This window comes from Molothrus ater, chromosome 1, assembly GCF_012460135.2.
Source record: "Molothrus ater isolate BHLD 08-10-18 breed brown headed cowbird chromosome 1, BPBGC_Mater_1.1, whole genome shotgun sequence".
NCBI classification, from domain to species: Eukaryota; Metazoa; Chordata; class Aves; order Passeriformes; family Icteridae; genus Molothrus; species Molothrus ater.
In genome coordinates, this window is record NC_050478.2 from 44,917,428 (window position 1) to 44,935,395 (window position 17,968).

The following is a 17,968-nucleotide window of genomic DNA, read 5'->3' on the forward strand; positions in this document are numbered from 1 at the left end:
GCCCCCGCCCCTGCCCGGCCCCTTGCCGGCGATTGGCGGCAGCGCCCGGGCAGGTGCCGGTGCGCGGCGGGAGCTGCCGCCGCCGGCACCGCAGCAGCACTCGGCGCGTCCGGCGGGGCGGGGAGGGCTGAAGGCGACAGCGACAGCAGCAGCGGCGGCGGCAGAAGCAGCAGAAGGAGGAGGAGACAGCGGCTTTCGCCTTGCACCGGTCGGTGCGGAGCGGGACCGGGGCACCTGTGCCCGGCGGCTCCGCGCAGCTGGTGGCCGGGGGCCGGCGCGGGGCGGCCGCAGACCCCGCTGTGCATGAGGGACGGGGCGCAGCCGCCGGCGGTGGCTCTGCCCGTGCCCCAGAGCGAGGCGCTTCCCGCCCGCCTGCCATTGCGGTGCAGCCCTCGCACTTGGCCGGGGGTGAGTGGGGCCGGGGCCGGGCTGGGCTGGGCTGGGCTGGGCTGGGGGCCCCAAAGCCGCGGCAGCGCGGGGCCGGCCGCGCCGTGGGGCGGCCTGCGGCAGGGCCGAGGTGCGGGGCCGCAGCGCCCGTCGGGGCCGGCCGGGCTCGGGCCGTGGGGAGCCCCGCGCCGCTGGGGAGGGGCCGGGAGGGTGCCGGGGGTCCGGGCGGGCCGGTAGCCGAGGGGCCGCCGCTCTCCGCGGCGTCCGGGGGCCAGGCGGGCCGCTCCCCCGCGGCAGCGCGGCTTTAGGCTGTGCTTTAATTACTGGACAGATGTCTGAGCAGCTTCGTGGTGTTCTGCTGGCCGCGTGGCTTTTCGAGCGCTGTCACTGCAGTGCATCATCATCATCATTATCATTGGAGTGTTTTACTCTTGATCAACTTCCCCGGGAGCCCGGGGAGGGTTTCAGCGTGGCGCTGCCGCTGTCCCCGTTTCATGGGAGCATCCCGCCACGCGCTTGTAATTTATGCCTCAGACAGAAGCAGCGTGCGTTTTCCTAGTATCAAGGTCAGTTTATCGTAACTGCTGAGGAAAATACCATATGGCTCAGACTGACTTTTCTTAGGGAATCTAATTAAGTCGGAGCCTGTGTTGTGCTGGGATTTGTGTTATGTTTCAGGCAAGCGTAACCAAATTAGATTGCAGAATGCCTTATAGCGCGTGTGTGTCGCTCCTCAAGCGTGTTTGCAGGGACATTAACTGTAACTAGTAATCTGTTTTGACAAATTATGCTTTTTTGTGTCGTACCTACCATTTTACTGTTTCCTGCATTTCTGAAAATGTGGGTAGCTGCCTCCCTATGGAGCCAGGAGATTTTTAGAATAGGCACAGCAAAGATTTTAGCAATAAAGGCTTTTACTCATTCCTCTCGTCAGCCTTCTCTGGAAGGCTAGAGAGTGAATGGAAGGATAGTTAGTCTAGTTCTCATATTACCAGACATCTTTCTGATTTTCATGGACCTGTTATCAAACTGGACAGGTTTTTACAGTTGCTTATTTATGGTGATAGCTGTTCTCCGTTAACTGCTTTGGGACCACTGACTAAGCCTCTGCTGTTAAATGTCAAACAGTAGTGTTTGCTGCTTAATTCTACCTTTAGGAAGTGAACAGAGCTGTGCAAAAAGCAGAAGGTGCCATATCTTGCCTATAGCCCCTCAGGCTACTGCCTTACCCATCATTGCTCAGGTATCAGATTGTGTCAGAGCATATTTACTGATGCCTTATGCCTGAGCATCTAAAGCAGTGCTTGGCTCTTGTGTAGCCTTCCTGGGGAGTTTGTCAGGGAACTTAGTAGATTGCAGTTAGAAACAGGGGAGTAGCCCTCTCAATACCTGCGATACGTTAATTGCCAGTGGTGAGAATGCACACAAGTCAATTCCACCCTCGTAGCCCTCACAGCAGTGAGATGTACTTAGAGCACTACACCCTGTGACAGGATTTGCCTCTTGGACCTGCTGCGTGTTCAAATGACACAATATTGTCCTTTCAGGCAGGGTAGTGCCTTTTTGTCTTCATCTGAACCACTGCTGTCTGGATGTAGACGACTGAGTTAGGACTTTCATTTATTTTCCTGAGTTGGTTTCTTGCTTCCATGCTAACCTGATGAATACATCTGAGTGCACTACATAGAGTGTACCCAAGTGTATGAGCACAATAGGAATTCACCCTTCTCACTTCATAGTTGCAGTAAACAGAACACTTGAATGGCTTGTATTTAAGTAAAGAAAAAAAAATCCCCAAAGCATGCATGGGTGATGATGAAGCAAGGCTGTATGTACCAAGTGCACTATTGTTCATAAACAGTACATTGGTATGAAAATGCGACTCCTTTGTATTGCTGCCAACATTAACGTGGCCTATTGTTATAAGGCTGGAAACTGTGTTTGGCAGTGTAAACCACCTTAACTTGCCCTTGGAAAACTGGACAAGTTGAAAAAATCTAGCTGAATATAATTCCATGAAAACCACAGGGACAGCTTTTCTCATTGAGAAAACCCATTGAATTGTTTGAGCAGATTAATGCTGCCTTCCTGTGGAATGCTTTATTCACCTTTCTTTTGGATTCAGGTAGGTTATTTTTTTTTAGATAGATTCTTAAAGATAATAAAGGCTTCTGACTTACCTGTGAACCACTGACAGCCAGAGAATAAAACGGCTTCAAGTTTCTTATACTCAGAGATTTATAGCAGCTTACTTTCAGAAGAAGCTTTTAGGGCTTAAGGAATGAGGCAGATGAATGCTATATTTTGGTGTGAAGTGAAGCACACCGCACTATTCCTCAATTTACCAAAGAAACTTCACCGTTATGATAAAACCAGGCAATTTTACAGAAGGGCTAAATACAGCGTAATTTGATATGATTTTAAGCAGTGGTCTAATTTTGCACATCTCTCTCTGAGATTGGTCAAAGATGCCTGTGTCTGAAATTTTGTGGATTTACAGAAACTGAAGAGGAAAACCTCCATACATATCTGATACACCAGTAAGTTCTGTCACTCATGTGGTAGGCTAGTGATTATGATGTGCTTGCTGTTTAGCTTTCAGTTAAGACATGCTATCATTTTTTTTAACAATCTTGTAGAAAAATGCCATGCCGTATTTTTTAAAACTTAATTTTCTGTGAATAAACATTATGTTTGGCATCCTGTGTCCTGAAAATAAATAAATGAAGCACATGTACTGGAAAGCAGTTTAATCATAAATGTTAGCAGCTGTATCATAGATGAAGAGAGTATAAAGACTGCAATGGCTTGATTGGTCAAAAGCTAGTATCAGCATACTGCAATAATGACAGATTTTTAGATCTTATGCATACTATTCAGGGAATAGAAACACAATAAATTTCCAAGCCAATATGTATTAAATTTCAACACCACAGCAATGTATGTATGTGTATATATAATACTTTTTAAAGAGTGCTCTACTAATAAAACACCTCATGGAGCAATTTTTTCCTGACCAATTAGCTCCTGAACTGAGTAAAAGAAAAAAATCTCTTGTTACTTTTTATCATTTTATGCTTAATTTACCTTTTGATCCATTGATGATTGGAAAAAGAAAAACTAATATTGGTGTTCGGTATTCAGATTATTGGAATTATTACTATCTACTGGTTGTTATAAAGCATTACCACAGGAAGTGAAATACACATTCTTCAAGACAGAGTATACCTTCAAATAAAACATCATGCATTGCGGTGGAGCTGACTATTGTGAAGATTATTCTTGGTGAGACACTTTCAATGGCATTGTCCCCATTGGCTCATGGTAATCAATTCTGTAGTTTTCTGGAGTTTTGCTGGCGTAGACTTTGCTGGCAGGCAACTCTATCCTGTCCTCTTGCTGAGCACCCAAGCTCAAGTTCTGCTATGTAGCAGTTTCAAGAAGCTCTTTCTGGACTCCTCTTTGCAGATTGTGCTGTTTATTGATGGAGAAGAATAAATGGGGCAGCCATAGTTTCTGGATTAAGTCTGTTTAAAGGGTGCAGAGATAATTTTCTGTAGAAAGTGAAGTGTAGTATTTTCTTGTGATAGCAATCTGAAGTGTAGGCTCACTCAAAGGCTGTTAAATTTCATGCAATTCCCACTGTCTTTAATGAGTCTTGAAGCCAGGCAACAGCCTGAAATCTTTGGAGCTTTTTAATATCAAAGCAGTCTCTTCCCCAGCACCCTCCATCTGTCTCCATGCAGGATAATAGATGGTTCTGCTGTTGTAAACCAACTTTCTGCTCTTGGAGGAAGACAGTACATAATCGGTTGTTTTCTTTCTTGAAAGCAAAATATGTTTATAACTAGTGGAATAAAAACTTTCTGTTCTGCTCTTGTGATGAGACTAATACAAGAGCTTCTTTGCTTATTAGGCATTACTTGTGGGACAGAATATGTTTTTAATGGGGTTTTCTTCTGGCCCTTTTGAGCTGTATTAATGGGATTTTGTGTCCCCAGGGTAATAATAAAAAAAAAAAAAAGTGCTGGTTTATGTCATCAAGATAAATTGTTACAGCATGGATGTGCAGTCTATGATTTTAAGTGTGGTTGACAGGGATGCAACTAGCACTGTCCTGAAATATCTCAAATTTCAGAGGTGCACCTATTTTTCTAACCATGTTCATCTTGCAAGAAATTGATTACTTTTTTTTCCCCTTACGAGAACTGATCCTTTTGCTTCTCAGGGATCATCCCCAGGAGTGCTTGGTGTAGCTTTCTGAAGTTATCTCAGCGCTTGCATCTTGCTGTCATAAGTGCTTTGATATTTGTTTGACAGACCGTGACTTGGATTCAAGTTAAATCACACTGTGTGAATTGGAGCACCATCAAGTTTCAAAAACAATTGAAGGAGCTTGGGGAGGATTCAAAAAGGTGATGTTGTTTTTCGCTATCTCAGCTGGTCTTGATCTAAAAGTGACAAAAATCATCCATGTGTTGATCACTGCAAGCAGAGAAACCATGAATTGAGTCCCAAATGAGCAGAAAGCAGTTCACCGCTAGTGGAGGATAAGCCTAATTATTCCATCTCCCACTTCTTTTCTAATGTTTAATCATAAGGTTCCAAATCCCTTCTCCAAGGTAGTATCACAGGTCAAAACAGGGAAATAATTGGAAATACTGTGGACTTGGGTTCCACACATGATAAATTGAGGAGCCCTAGTTAGTTCCTAAAGGTGGTGGCTTAACTTGATTATGCTGTTCAAATAATAGGCTTTGTGGGACTCAAAAAGGGGTCTGTGCTGGCTGGATGATTTCCTGAGCCTGTAGGAGGATGAATTGGTCCTGTAGTTTAAACTAAAGGAGCTGTGACTCTGCTCCAGTTTGATTCCAAATATCGGTGAAGCAGCAGTCAAAACCTGACACTGAAGTTGGCCTTTGAACTCCAGAGAATAACTGAGCGTGTATTATGCTTGAATATAAACATGCTTTATTTGTATAAATTTATGATCCAGAACTTCAGGTGTGTGTTTATTGGTCTAGGCTCAGGTTATCTCCATGTTGTGCAGTGTCAATATAAAAAAAATCAGCTGAGCACTGGTCCAAAGCAGAGTGTCTTCTAAGCACAGTGTGGAGTAGGTCCCAGTGTCAACAAACGAATCCATTAACTCCCCCACCTGGCAGATTAACCCAGGTCCTTTGGTTTTCAGAGGCCTTCTAAAGCTCTGGCTCTATTTAATTCATGTCTTATGTCACTTGACAAATGGTTACCTAAACAAACCAAAGACAACCTGCTACTGAAACCCTTTTTACAGTGCACAGGGCATATGGTGTGTGTCAGCCAACTGCAGCTCGTCACAAAGTCTAAGTGAAATGGGAGATGTGGCTTTATACATATCACTTCATTGTTGTATATCTTATGATTCTTGCTTCTTCGAGGGTAAATCAGGGTTAGAAGCATTTTGCAGATCTCACAGTGAATGTGGAAGGCACAGTCTTAGGAATTTATTTTAGCTTTTTATTTTGTTAATTTACTTGCTAATCTGTAAAATTCAGTAATTTGCAGTGGGGTTTCCTGTCAGTGGTTTGAATTAACAGTGATTTACTGTATTAAATTTGTTTTCACATCTGGCAGCACTAGAAAATACTGCCTCATTGTGGCAACTGCTGTTGGAAGCATTTTCTTACCTCTAAAAATAGAAGTTTTGTCCTTCTTCTAGTCCTGCAGGAAGATTCTCTCAGTGAAAGTTTAGTTCTTGGATAAATTTTAATTATATGTTCATGGGTGGTATTTCATAAGAGGGATGAGGGATATCAATTAGTGCAACAGATGTTGTAGGGAAAAATATCAGTTTTACTGTAGAGGATATTTTAAGTATGCCTATGATATGTTTGCGTATTGGTTGGATTTTATGTTACGGATGTTTTAGTAGCAGTCAAGCAATCCACACTTAATTGTTTACTTTTGTAGCTTGCAAGGATTAATCACAATATGGCTTTCAAGTTATGATGGCTTTCCTAATTTATCATAACTCTTTTGCCTGTATTATTGAAATTCAGAATTAAACACAGATGCAAAATGTGTACTGCTTCCAGAGCTGTTTGACTTTAGACAAAAGCTTCACCTTTTCTCTCAATTTTTTTTTTTTTTTCTATATTAAAGATGTTAATAACTCAGATGAGAAGCCTTATCACCACTTAACTCAATAGTGATGCTTTGGCATAGTGGAGTTGAAAAACTTATCTTAGTGGACCTATTTTCTTGGTTAGTTTATTGAATGTTATCTCTAGTTGTTCTAACAAATAGTGACTGCTGTGGTATAGGGGAAGGCATTTAACTTTGATACACATACTTGTCATGTGCTGCTCCACAGCTTGTATGGCAGGGGACCTTCTGTATCATTCAGTTGCTTCAGGTCATACAGGAAAACAGGATGTTGGCATCTGAAATGGGGATCTGCACAGTAATATCCAGAATGGGTCAAGTTGGAAGGGACTATCTGGTCCAGCATCCCTGCTCAAGCTGGGCCATCCTAGAGCGCATGGCACAGGATTGCATCCAGGTGTTTTTGAGTATTCCTGGTGAGGGAGATGGCATAACCTGTCTGGGCAGCCTGTTCTAGTGTGTGATCACCTGCTTGAATAAGCTCTTCCTCATGTTCAGGTGGAACTTCTGACCTTCAGTCTCTGCCCTTTGCCTATTGTGCTGTTGTTTGGCACCACCGAGACAAGCCTGGAAATATCCTCTTGGCACCCTTTCCCCCCACCTTCAGATACTTACAGGCAATGGTGAGCGCTCCTCTCAGTTGTCCTCCACAAGGAGGGAGATAAACAAATGAGCCTTCCCAGACTTAATATGGCACCTGACCTGAGTTTTTCTGGGTGCCAGTACTAGACTGGTATTTGCATGTATGTATACTGGTAAAGTGAGTGCTCACTTCTCTGTCTGCCTCTTAGAATGAGAGAGAAACCCTGCAATTCTTTGAAGGAACCAAGAAGTATTCACTGTTTCTTTCATCTCCCTTCAATCCATGTAGCTCGTATGAGGGCCATTGATTGTGAAATGCTGGGACTACAGGTGTCTCAGCAAAAGTTGTGGCATGTGTAATGCAGCACAGGTGGATGAATGCATTTTTGCAGTCCTCACTCTTGAGCTGATGCTGAGGGGAGAGGTAGAGTACAAATGAGCTTTTTGTTTTGTATTCTCTTCATACTGGCTCAAGCTTAGCAAGTACAGTGTGAAGCCTGATTTGTCAGGTGTGTTCTGGTTTGTGTTTTGATGCAAATGTGGAAGAGGCATAACTCAGTTCAGTGGCTGCTGCTCTCTCTGTGCAGGGAGTCCAGGCATATAGAATTAAGCTCTGAGCCCCACTTTGCAGGTTAGGCATTCAAAGGGAAGCCCCTGCAGTCTTGTGCTTAGAGATGTGTAAATTTCTGGTTGCGTTGGACTGTTTGGGATCAGTTGCATTCCCTAAGTGCACACGCTGGCTTTCTTGCTGGCCTGTGATGATTCACTCTGGAGCTGGTTGACAGTCCATTACAGTAATGAGCTGGATTTCATGCTTCAGATTGAAGGCACATGGAGAAGAGGCAAATCATCCAAGATACAATTGTGTGTCAGCACATTACTGCTCCAATTTTGTCTTTTTCTCCAAGCTGTCTTCTTCATTTCTGGAAGAGTGATAGTCCGTCTCACACAGTCAGAATATTGTCAGACCCATCATCTTTATGCACTCTTCCATAAGACAGTTGCTATTAAATAGAGAAAATAGAGCTGAACATGATTTGCCTAAATTCACATAAACAATGGAAGAGGAGACTGAAGTAAAATGAGAATATACACTAACTAGAAATCCACTTGCATGTGAAATATGTGAAATCAGTATATGGCAGATAAGCTATGATCATTAGCAGCTGCCGGGATTTTTGATAAGACTTGAGTCTAGTTTGGTTTTACCAGTGAGAAGATTATTCTGGTCCATCAATTTAGCTTTTGTATCACATTTTGAATCCCCAATGCGATTTGTACTTGTGTATTAGTTGTAGGCCTGATACATAAGTATAAAATGGTCATTAGCTGCTATACAGATTCTCTTTTTAATATGACTTTTTTTGAACCATCAGAGGTAGATGACAAATTAGGTTCTACAGTGCAACCTATAGTGTTTTCTAATTTTTTTTTTCTATTTAAATAAAATAGGTTCCATTCTTTTAGAAACACTTTTATGTGCTGTGTTCTGCCCTTAGGAGAGTGCTATCCTTATATGAGAGATGCCATTCTTTCTTCAATGGAATGTGACTTCACTAATATTTTTAATTCTGTGTCATGGTTTAACCCCACCAGCTACTAAGAAGAAAATGAGCTCTATCCCAGCTGTCACCAGGACATTCTGCTATTTCATATTAAGTACTTAAAATAACATAAAATATAGAAACAAGAAGAAGAGCGTGAAACTCCTGTTTATTTCCTAAATAGCTTAAAAGTTAAAACCATGCAGTACTAACCTTTGACCTGTAAGGTTTAAAGTTTCACCCATTACGGTATGTTCCAGCAATATTTTAGATAAATGTACATACAAGTATTGTAATAACTTAATTAATAACTGCATTAATAAGAAACATTTCTCCCTGAAGGAACTGAATGAACTTCATGTTTTAAAATCTGCTGCTTTACCCCTCACACTCCCCAGTGGAACAAATGTAACTTTGCTCAGGAACTTGCCAGCCATTTGTTTTGCTGCTTGCAAATCTCTCATAAAATAAGTCCAAGGCTAAAAGCAAGATAATTTTTTTTGCTTTGGTTGTAGACCAGAAAATATGTGCAGTAAAACTCAGCTAAAATCAGTGTGGGTACAAAGAATAACATTGTCTTTGAGATCTTTATCTTACATCTCATTTAAAATGTGATACACCAGATATGAGTCCATCCCATGTTGAAGTCAGGTGGGTTGTATTTAATTTTTCAATCAAAGAGGTGGCCTTTTATTTCTGATGAGTATATTTTCCCTTTTCTTATTTTGAGACATTTGTTCATTTTGAGTGTAAAGAGAAGAATACTCAATATTTTTTACTCAAGCTTCTAGACATTCTTGGAGTTTAAAAAAGATTAACAAATCTGTGGCCAGAGTTAATTATGCCTCATTTCGGACTTAATGATGTGCTAGCTGTAGTAGAAATTACTTTGGACGGTGATGTTTTTAAAATGTTGGCTTGTGGTTGAAGTCTGTTTTATTCAAGTGTGTTGACGTAACTCAAAACTTTTACCTTTTTATTTATTAACCAAACTATTACCTTTTATTTTTCAAATGAAGAGTACGACATTTTGTCACCGTTTTGTGATATTTGCTTTTAAAAATTATCATAATGACTTCACATGATCAAAGTAGCAACATCTTTTGGACAATTCAGTAAACAAAACTTTTTAAAATACAAGGGTGGTGAAGGAGCTCTGTTGAGGACAAAGTGCTCATCTTCCTCTCTGTCTTAGGAAGGTGACTATCTTGTATGATTTAAAAGGGGAAAATGTTCAACCAGTAAGATTATACAAGGAATTTCTTATAGTACTAAAAGAATTCTGGAAAGAATGACAAGAAAGATTGAGCAGTATTATTTGGGTCCTGACAGACTGCTAAAGGAAGGCAAGATGAGCTTGTTGATGACAGAAGCAAAGATACAATTGCTAGTAGGTTTCTTCTTGATTTTCTACCTGGAAATTTTTGAAGTGGTAGAGTAGCAAAACAGAGTAGAACAGTTCTGATGAAGAGCTTGGTGACTCTAAAGCTGAGACTATGGGAGGGAAAGGTACTGTATATGAAATATTTCAATTGCAAATGACTGGGTTGAAGGAGCTTGTGGTGTTGGTTCCTCAGGTGTTACATTTCATCAATGCACATCAACAACATTTTAGACCAAAACTTATACTGTCTTGTGACAACCAGTGAAATCTTGATTAAATATGTGCTCAGAAATTGAAAGAATTGTAGGATATTCTTGTTTGGAGAGCTCTTTTCCAGATACCCACTGTATATACCCCCCCAAGCCTTCTCTTCTCCAGGCTGAGCTGTCCTAATACTCCCAGCATCACTGCCTGTGAGAGATGCTCCAGTCCCTTTACCATCATTATGGCCATAAGTATCTTTCTTGTCCTGGGAAAGCTCAAACTGGACACAAGACTCCAGATGCAGCCTCACTAGTGCTGATTGCTTTGCTACAGCATAAATCTAAGAAGTCTGTGTTGTACAATATTCAGTGTGACCACTTGCATAATTAACTTTATAATGTCATTCTTTGTGAAGCCGAGAATCTGTCTTAAATGTTAGCTGTCACTAAGCCCCAAAAATTTTTTTTTCACCCCACCCTCCCAGTAATGCTAATCATCTGCTGAGACTCCAAGTCTAAACAGCTTAGCTGTCATATGGGTGAGTAGGAAATGCACTACTTGCCCTTATTTCTTGTGTTGATGCCCTTGTGTGTGTTAAAACCATGCATTGCTTGCAGTTCGTGAAAAACATTTCATTTGCTTGTTTTTCCATTTGCTGGGGTTTGGTTTTGGTTTTAAGGTTAAACTCAAGAAAGGTTTTCAATGTGGAAGTTTTAATTAGATTTTAAAATAGACTGAAAGAAATGTGAAGATTAGAGTATTACTCAAACAGTACCCAATCGTGTCTTGTAAGCCTAGGCTTTTCTGTTACAGTGTTTTAATTTGTTGAGCAAAAGTTTTCTAGGGAGTGATATTATTCCTTGTAAAGTCTGTGAGATCTTAGATTTTGTATTCAGTTTGAGATTTACCAAAGAAGTACTCATGAAGGCAATCATCTGAACAGCCTCATGTAAGTTATTTTAATTCAGGCCAGAAGTTATTTTTGGCCTTAGAAGCTATTTTGTGTGTTTTAAGGTAGTTTTAAGTGTAACTTGTTGCATTTTCTCTAGAGGACTTGCCATTGTGTATTTCTAAAATGCATAATCTGGATCTACCACAGAAGGGACATTTGAGAATTGTTCATAAATATTTATAAACTGCTGTGATACTCCCAGATCAGAGGTGATTTAGTAATGTGATGAAAAATTATTTCCTAGGAAAACACACAGCATTCCTTAGAGGTTAATGTAGTAGTATTAGAATGCAAACTGAGAATACCATAGAGAACTAAACCACATGAAACTCTGAAGTTAAAGTTGCATTTGATTTTAAAGCATATATACTTGAAATGAACTCTTTGCCAGCCCCAGAAAATCAGAGGTGGTGGGGCTGCCCACTTATTCCCAAACTTAGGGGTAAACTTCCCCTTTCTAATACATGGTCACAATCAGCACTAGCAGCTGAATCAAAGGGACAATTTTCTTTACTGGTGGACCAGTTTGCATCTGTGGAAAAATATTATTGGTTTTTAAACAATTTCCAAAAGGGTTTTGATGAAGACCTGAAGGGAGAACTTACTATGAAAATGTTAATTATAGTTGCTGACTTCATGCTTAAGATACTAGGAGACCAAAGATGAAATTCCAGTTACCTTCATCATCTCGTGTCTCAGAAGACTGTAGCCCTAGCATGCAGGTGTCTCTACTGGCTCCAGGAATTGCTTAAAAAGGTTTTACTTCCTTTTATTGTGCATCTTATATTTTCCCTTTAAGTGTATATGCATGAAAAAAGTTACTTGGAAAAGCCCTGCTTACTTCCCCATGGATGTGGCTCTCCTGTAGTGAAGCCCTTCCATGCTTTTAGAAAGGCAGAGATGCCTTTGCACTCAGTTGCTTTCTTTGGGAAGAGCTGAGCAGATATCCCTAAGGGAAGGATGTGTCCCAGGGCATTTCATGCTCTGTCTTTGAGCTTCAACCCAGCTGTTACCTCAGCAAACCCTTTTCTTTTCCTTGCCAGTGCTCAATGAGGTTTTGGTGTAAGAACTGTAGGTTCTTACAAGGGGGAAAAGGTTCTTATAAGAGGAAAATCTTAATATTCCATTGAAAATTTTGAGAAGATTTATGCACGTGTGGCATTGAAAAAAAAAAACTATCTTGCCAGTTGTTCCTTGCTATGTTTTAGCCAATCTTTAATTTTGATATATAATCTTGGTCTTGCAAGTGAGATTAATGAAGACTACATACAGTCCTTTGTTTCTTTGGCACTTTTCTTCTATGCAAATCAATTTTTTTTTAGAAACAAATTTTTATAGCCTTTATTAAATACTCCTCCTCATCTTCCTTAGTAGATTCAGAGTCAAGCCAGAACATTGTGACCCTTTTTTTCATCTGTATGGGGAACGTATATCTTTTTGGAGGTATCTTGTCATCTTGATTCCACCTAAGCTTGTATACCATCAGCTTGGTTATGGTGAAGTGTTGTTTTCTTGAGCAAAAGTTTAGAATAAACTTCATTAATAGCTTAAACAAAACAGCCTAACCAAAAAATAAGCAGTTCCTTCCTTCTGTGTGTGTGTGTTTTTCTTGTTTGAAGAAGGGTAATCAGATGATTGTAGGAAGGTAAATATTGTACTAAAAAAACCTCCACCAAACCAACAACAACAAAAAAAAAAAAACCACCCAAACAAAACCCAACCAACCACATCCCACATCATTATCTGAGTAGCAAAAGAAATGTTGAGAAAATAAAACTGACTTTTTCCCCCATGCTTCTAATTGCAGTAGTACTTGGAGCACTTAATTTTATGCCTTAGCAGTTTTCCTTAGGGGTGTGCTTTTTTGAGCCAGAACTAGCTTAGATGCTTTACATAGCCCATCCACTTGCCACTCACCATGGATGAAGAGACAGTAATAGTTGCCTCTTGTATACTGTCTAGGAACTGTAGTGTGTTCATGGTTATTATGTACATTGCTGGGGGCTCATAACAAAGATGCAAAGACTGACTTATGCTTCTGAAGCTGTAACACAACGTGGAGATGGACACCTCTGTGATTGCCCAAATAATTGCATAAATCAAGTGATGCAAGTTAATACTGAGAGCTGAATTTGCGAGAATTCAATTAAATGAGTAAAAGTCATGGGAAAATAAATTAGAACAAATTTCATTAGTCAAACTTAATGGACCAAGCTCTAGTTCGAACTTTATAGTACCTTCAATTCACACATAATATTAACTACTTCTTTTTCTCCTCCAACCTTATAGTGGTGACATCTAAATATAGATAGTGATATCTAAATCTTTTCAGTCACTCTGGGAAATCCATTTAAAATTTATGTGCTTACTTTTTTAAATGGTGCTTTAAAATAATTCCTGATTTCTTAGTTGGCAGTATAAAACATTTTTGAGTGTTACAGCAGAATATGTTCTCTGTTCATACACAGTGGCAGAGATTACACTGTGAGCAGTTTTATAAAATCTTAAGAAATGTATAAACCTGATTTGACCTGACTTAGTTAAACATGTTCCTTTCTGAGAGCTACACTGAGGTCTGTCCTCAGCATCTCTTATTATACCAAATAATTTATCTTTTTCATTTATATTTGAATGGGGGGTGATTGCTTTCAGTGCGTGGAACCTGCCAAATAATTCTGAAATGAATCCTTCAAGTTGTACGAGGGAAGTTTAGATGGGATTTTAGATGTGATTCCATCACTGAAAGGTTTGTCAAACATTTGAACAGGTTGCCCAGGGAAGTGGTTGAGTTGCCATTCCTGAAAGTATTTAAAAGATGTGCAGGTGTGGCACTTAGGGACATGATTTAGTGGTGGACTGGGCAATGCTGGGTTAGTGGCTGGACTCAGTGTAAAAGGTGTTTTCCAGACAAAAAGATTCAAATGTTTTCTAATGTTTATGGCAGCAACTTCCTTTTTGTGCCTGTGATCTCCACGGACTTGTGAAAACTATGAGTGCTTTCAAGTTATTTTTCTATTTTATTTTCTTTTTCTGATTTCAGAGATTCCTTATAGTTATTCATATCCAGGACCCAGTGTAGAATGGGGAGAAAACTGGACCTTTCTGGCTTGACTGATGAAGAAGCAGAGCATGTGCTCCAGGTGGTTCAGCGAGATTTCAGCCTTCGTAAGAAAGAAGAGGAAAGGCTGAGGTAAGGATAAAAACAGGATTAAAAATGTTGATGTATTTTGATTATTACAAACTGGCTTTGGAGGAAACCCGAGAACACAGCATTTTTGTGGTGTTCTGTGCATTAATAGTCATTCCTGTCACAGAGGCAAGAAATATTCAAACTCCTCCACATGAATTCAATTACTGAGTAGTAATTAATTTTTGCATTTAGTCTATCTGAGATTAAACCACAGAAATGGTCTCTAAATCACCTGTGTATATCTCCTGGGTAGAGACTAAGTAGTGTTTGACGTAACAAAAGCAGAAGTTTCTGTTAAGGGAATTTTTTCCCTACTGTAGTCAGTTCCATCTTTTTATTCAGAAACTTTGTTTACATGCAGACATCTGAAAGTTATGAAGTTCAACCCATCCCTTTTCCCCGAAGCAGTCAATGGGATGTGTTGTCCATTGTGTTGAGATAACTTAACTTTGCTTTCAGTAATCTGTGTACAAAATGATGGCAAACAGAAATAATCCAGAAGAAAACAGATGGAACTTGTTTGCAAGGTAGCTGAGGAAATTTGGTATGTGACAAAGGGAATACGGATAGAGACCTGAATTGGTAGATGCAGTATTTCTCTTTCTAGTTTCATCAATATTTCCTTGAATTATTATGCCTGATTTTTTACCACCTTCTTTGAACAGATAGTTATTTATTATCCAGAATGCTCTGAAGTCTCTATCTATGGTTGGCAAATGCACATTCTCTTACTGTGCTACTTTTATCTCAGGCATCATCTGTTTCATTTATTATCAAGCTGAGTCAACAGAGCAGGAAGATGACTGAACTCAACAGAAAACTAGGCATATATACCATGTGCAATTGAAACTCTCTCACCTGGAACATTAGGAGCAAGAAATGTGTCTTGCAGCATAGGCCTACTTCAGTTTTAGCATGCTGTGCAAGTTCTTGCTTGGGTTGGTAGTGCAAGCTTGCTGCAGGGAGAAACAACTGCATGAGGATGGAACAGAGTTTTTTTTGGTTTTGACTGTTTGTTGTACCATAGGTTGTTCTGATTACTCTGGTAATTTTTCACAACACAGCCAAGAGATTCTAGAAACAGCTTAAAGAGGGTGAGTGTGTGAGCTCTCTTTGGCTTTTTGTACCATGACTGGAGCAAGCATACCACATCTGGGAAGTATTCTGGGGCATCTTGCCTGTTCTGTACAATAGATTTACAGTGGGAGGAGGAGGGGCAAGGATGAAAGGCATGCACATCGAAAATTGACTGGAAAGCCTAGATAGAGAAAATTTCTGCTGGTGTTTGTGTTTTTTCATTGTGCTACTGAAATTTTTCATGACACCTAATTTTCATGACACTTAATTTCACAAGTAGAAAGCTGGTGTGAGAAGACAGCTAAAACACTGGGAAGGTAGGTATATTTCAAATATATATGACTTTCATCTTATTACAAATTTATGCCTTTTGCAAGTATTTATGTTAAAGTGCTGCTGTATAAGGAGCTGTAGTGACAAAGCAGTTCTGAAATTCAGCTGTTATTTAAAATATGAATTTAAGTAATTTCAATGACACTAAAATTGCAAGTGAAATTCAAAGCTTACTTCTGACTTAAAAGCTATGATCTTTTTTATTTTCCTTTTTTTAAATCAGGCTACTCTGGTGGGTTTTGGTTGCTTTGTTTGCAGCACACCTTTTTGTCTTCCTATGTGATTGAAAATATATAAAAAATTACATGATCTTGCTATAGATTAGATTTTTTCAACATGTAAGAAAAGAGATTAGATTTCCTTTGATGTTCTTGGCTCTATTGTGTTTGTATTTAGAATGTTATCAACTGGCAAAGTTTACCATGTAGTTTCACTTTAGAAGTGAAACTTCTAAAACTTCTAAACTTTCACTTTAGAAGTGAAACTCGTTAAGGCTCTGTAATCTTTTCTAAGATAAAAAAGCTGGCATATATATTTATATATTATATATTAGACTTTTAGACTTCTTTCAACAAATTCAAAACCAAGCTATATCTAAAGGTATGGTTTTGAATTTCTTTTTTTTTATTCCTGTAATTAATTTGTGGTAGCAGCATTAGACTTTAAATGCAACTGTTGAAGCTTTTGCGTGTGATACTTTCTTAAAATAGGGTTTCTGTGTAATTCTTCGTATCACTGTGTTATTTTTGGGTGCTTTTCCCCACCAAGATTTAAGAAGCTCTTTCACATATCTCTCTCTGTATTATTCCTATTGGTAACAATTATTTCTAAAGATCAAGAAATACTTAAAGGAGTATATGATAGATTTCCACTGTATCAGGAGGGTAATGAAAGCTAAAAAACTGTGAGTGGTTGATAACTTCAATTTTGCTTTTCTAATGGCAGCTGAACAGTTAACTAGCATACTACAAGAAGTGAAGCTTATCTTTATTTCTAATAAATGTTTTTAAGGTGGTAAAATGACAAATATTTTAGACCTAACATTCCAATGTTTTTTATAATATTGCTGGTTTTACATGTTAACTAATTTTTTCATATTCTGTAAGCAAAATGACATAATGTATGGAGAAAAGCCATACTGGTGATCTGCATTTTCTGCTGCAAAGCAGTTTTGAATTTCTCTGCAGTGAGGATTTTTTTCAGTGGTGTCTTTCTCACAACTGTATCTCCCACTGTTATCAGACAGTTTGATCTTGTACATTTTGTGAAAAAAAAAATTAGTTGGCTACAGCTGGTAAGATAACAATAAGATAAACATGTGTACATGTTTAGTGAGTAGAGTGGTTGGTTTGTTATGCCTTATTGCTTCGTATCATTTTAGTTCCTTTCTTTGCTATGGCTTTCAACCCGATATGAGATTAATAATACTTACTGTTCTTTGACACTTGTTCACCCATTATCTTTCTGGTTTGATTATGTGTTAGTTGTTGTTGTCTTTGGCAGTAGTGTTATGTTTTTATTTACCCCTGTGTTAGTGTAGTCACTCAGAGCCATTGTGGCTAAAATTATAACACAGACTTGCAAATGGATGGGCTGAGTTTACTGTGAATCAGTTGAAATAGACAAACGAGGCAGATCTGGTGTAACTGGGAAGGTGATTAGTTTGAATTTCTTGGTGTATATGCTCAGGACAACCTTTTGTACATCCCTTCTGCCACTGAAGCTCTGCAGGCTGTCTCTGGGCTCCTGGGACACTAAGAATCATACATGGCTTTTTGAGGAAGTTGACTGGACATGCTAATGACTTGTTTCCTCATATAGAGATTTATTAATCTTGAATTTCAGACTGCGTGCAGCTGCAGAATGTCAGCAATGGAAAAGACTGGATTGTGTTGAGCATTAAACATCTAATATTTTAATATTTTGCTGTGCATAACATCTTTGTCGTCTGCAGTTCAGGAAGGACTGTGTCCTCTTTTTTAAAATATTTACTTTTTTGAAAGAAATGACAGAGGAAAGCTAATAAGAGCTTCCAAGCCCAAATGCTTGTGTGTGAGGTGGGCCTTTATACATAACCAGATGTGTAAAAGTGTTTGCTGTCTTCTATTTGTTGCTTGCTTATTCAGTTTTCAAGACTGTCTAAATATGCCACTGTTTATTCTCATCCA

General features: G+C 39.5%; 1 protein-coding gene across 1 annotated transcript in view; it reads left to right on the top strand.

Annotated features, from left to right (window-relative positions):
- Positions 1-302: 302 nt before the first annotated feature.
- MYRIP (myosin VIIA and Rab interacting protein) overlaps positions 303-17,968 on the top strand; it is a 207,314-nt gene continuing 189,648 nt past the window's right edge. The window contains 2 exon segments of the mRNA XM_036404897.2: positions 303-408; positions 14,241-14,390. Of these exon segments, the coding sequence (XP_036260790.1) occupies positions 14,281-14,390 (110 nt within the window). The 5' untranslated portion in view covers positions 303-408; positions 14,241-14,280.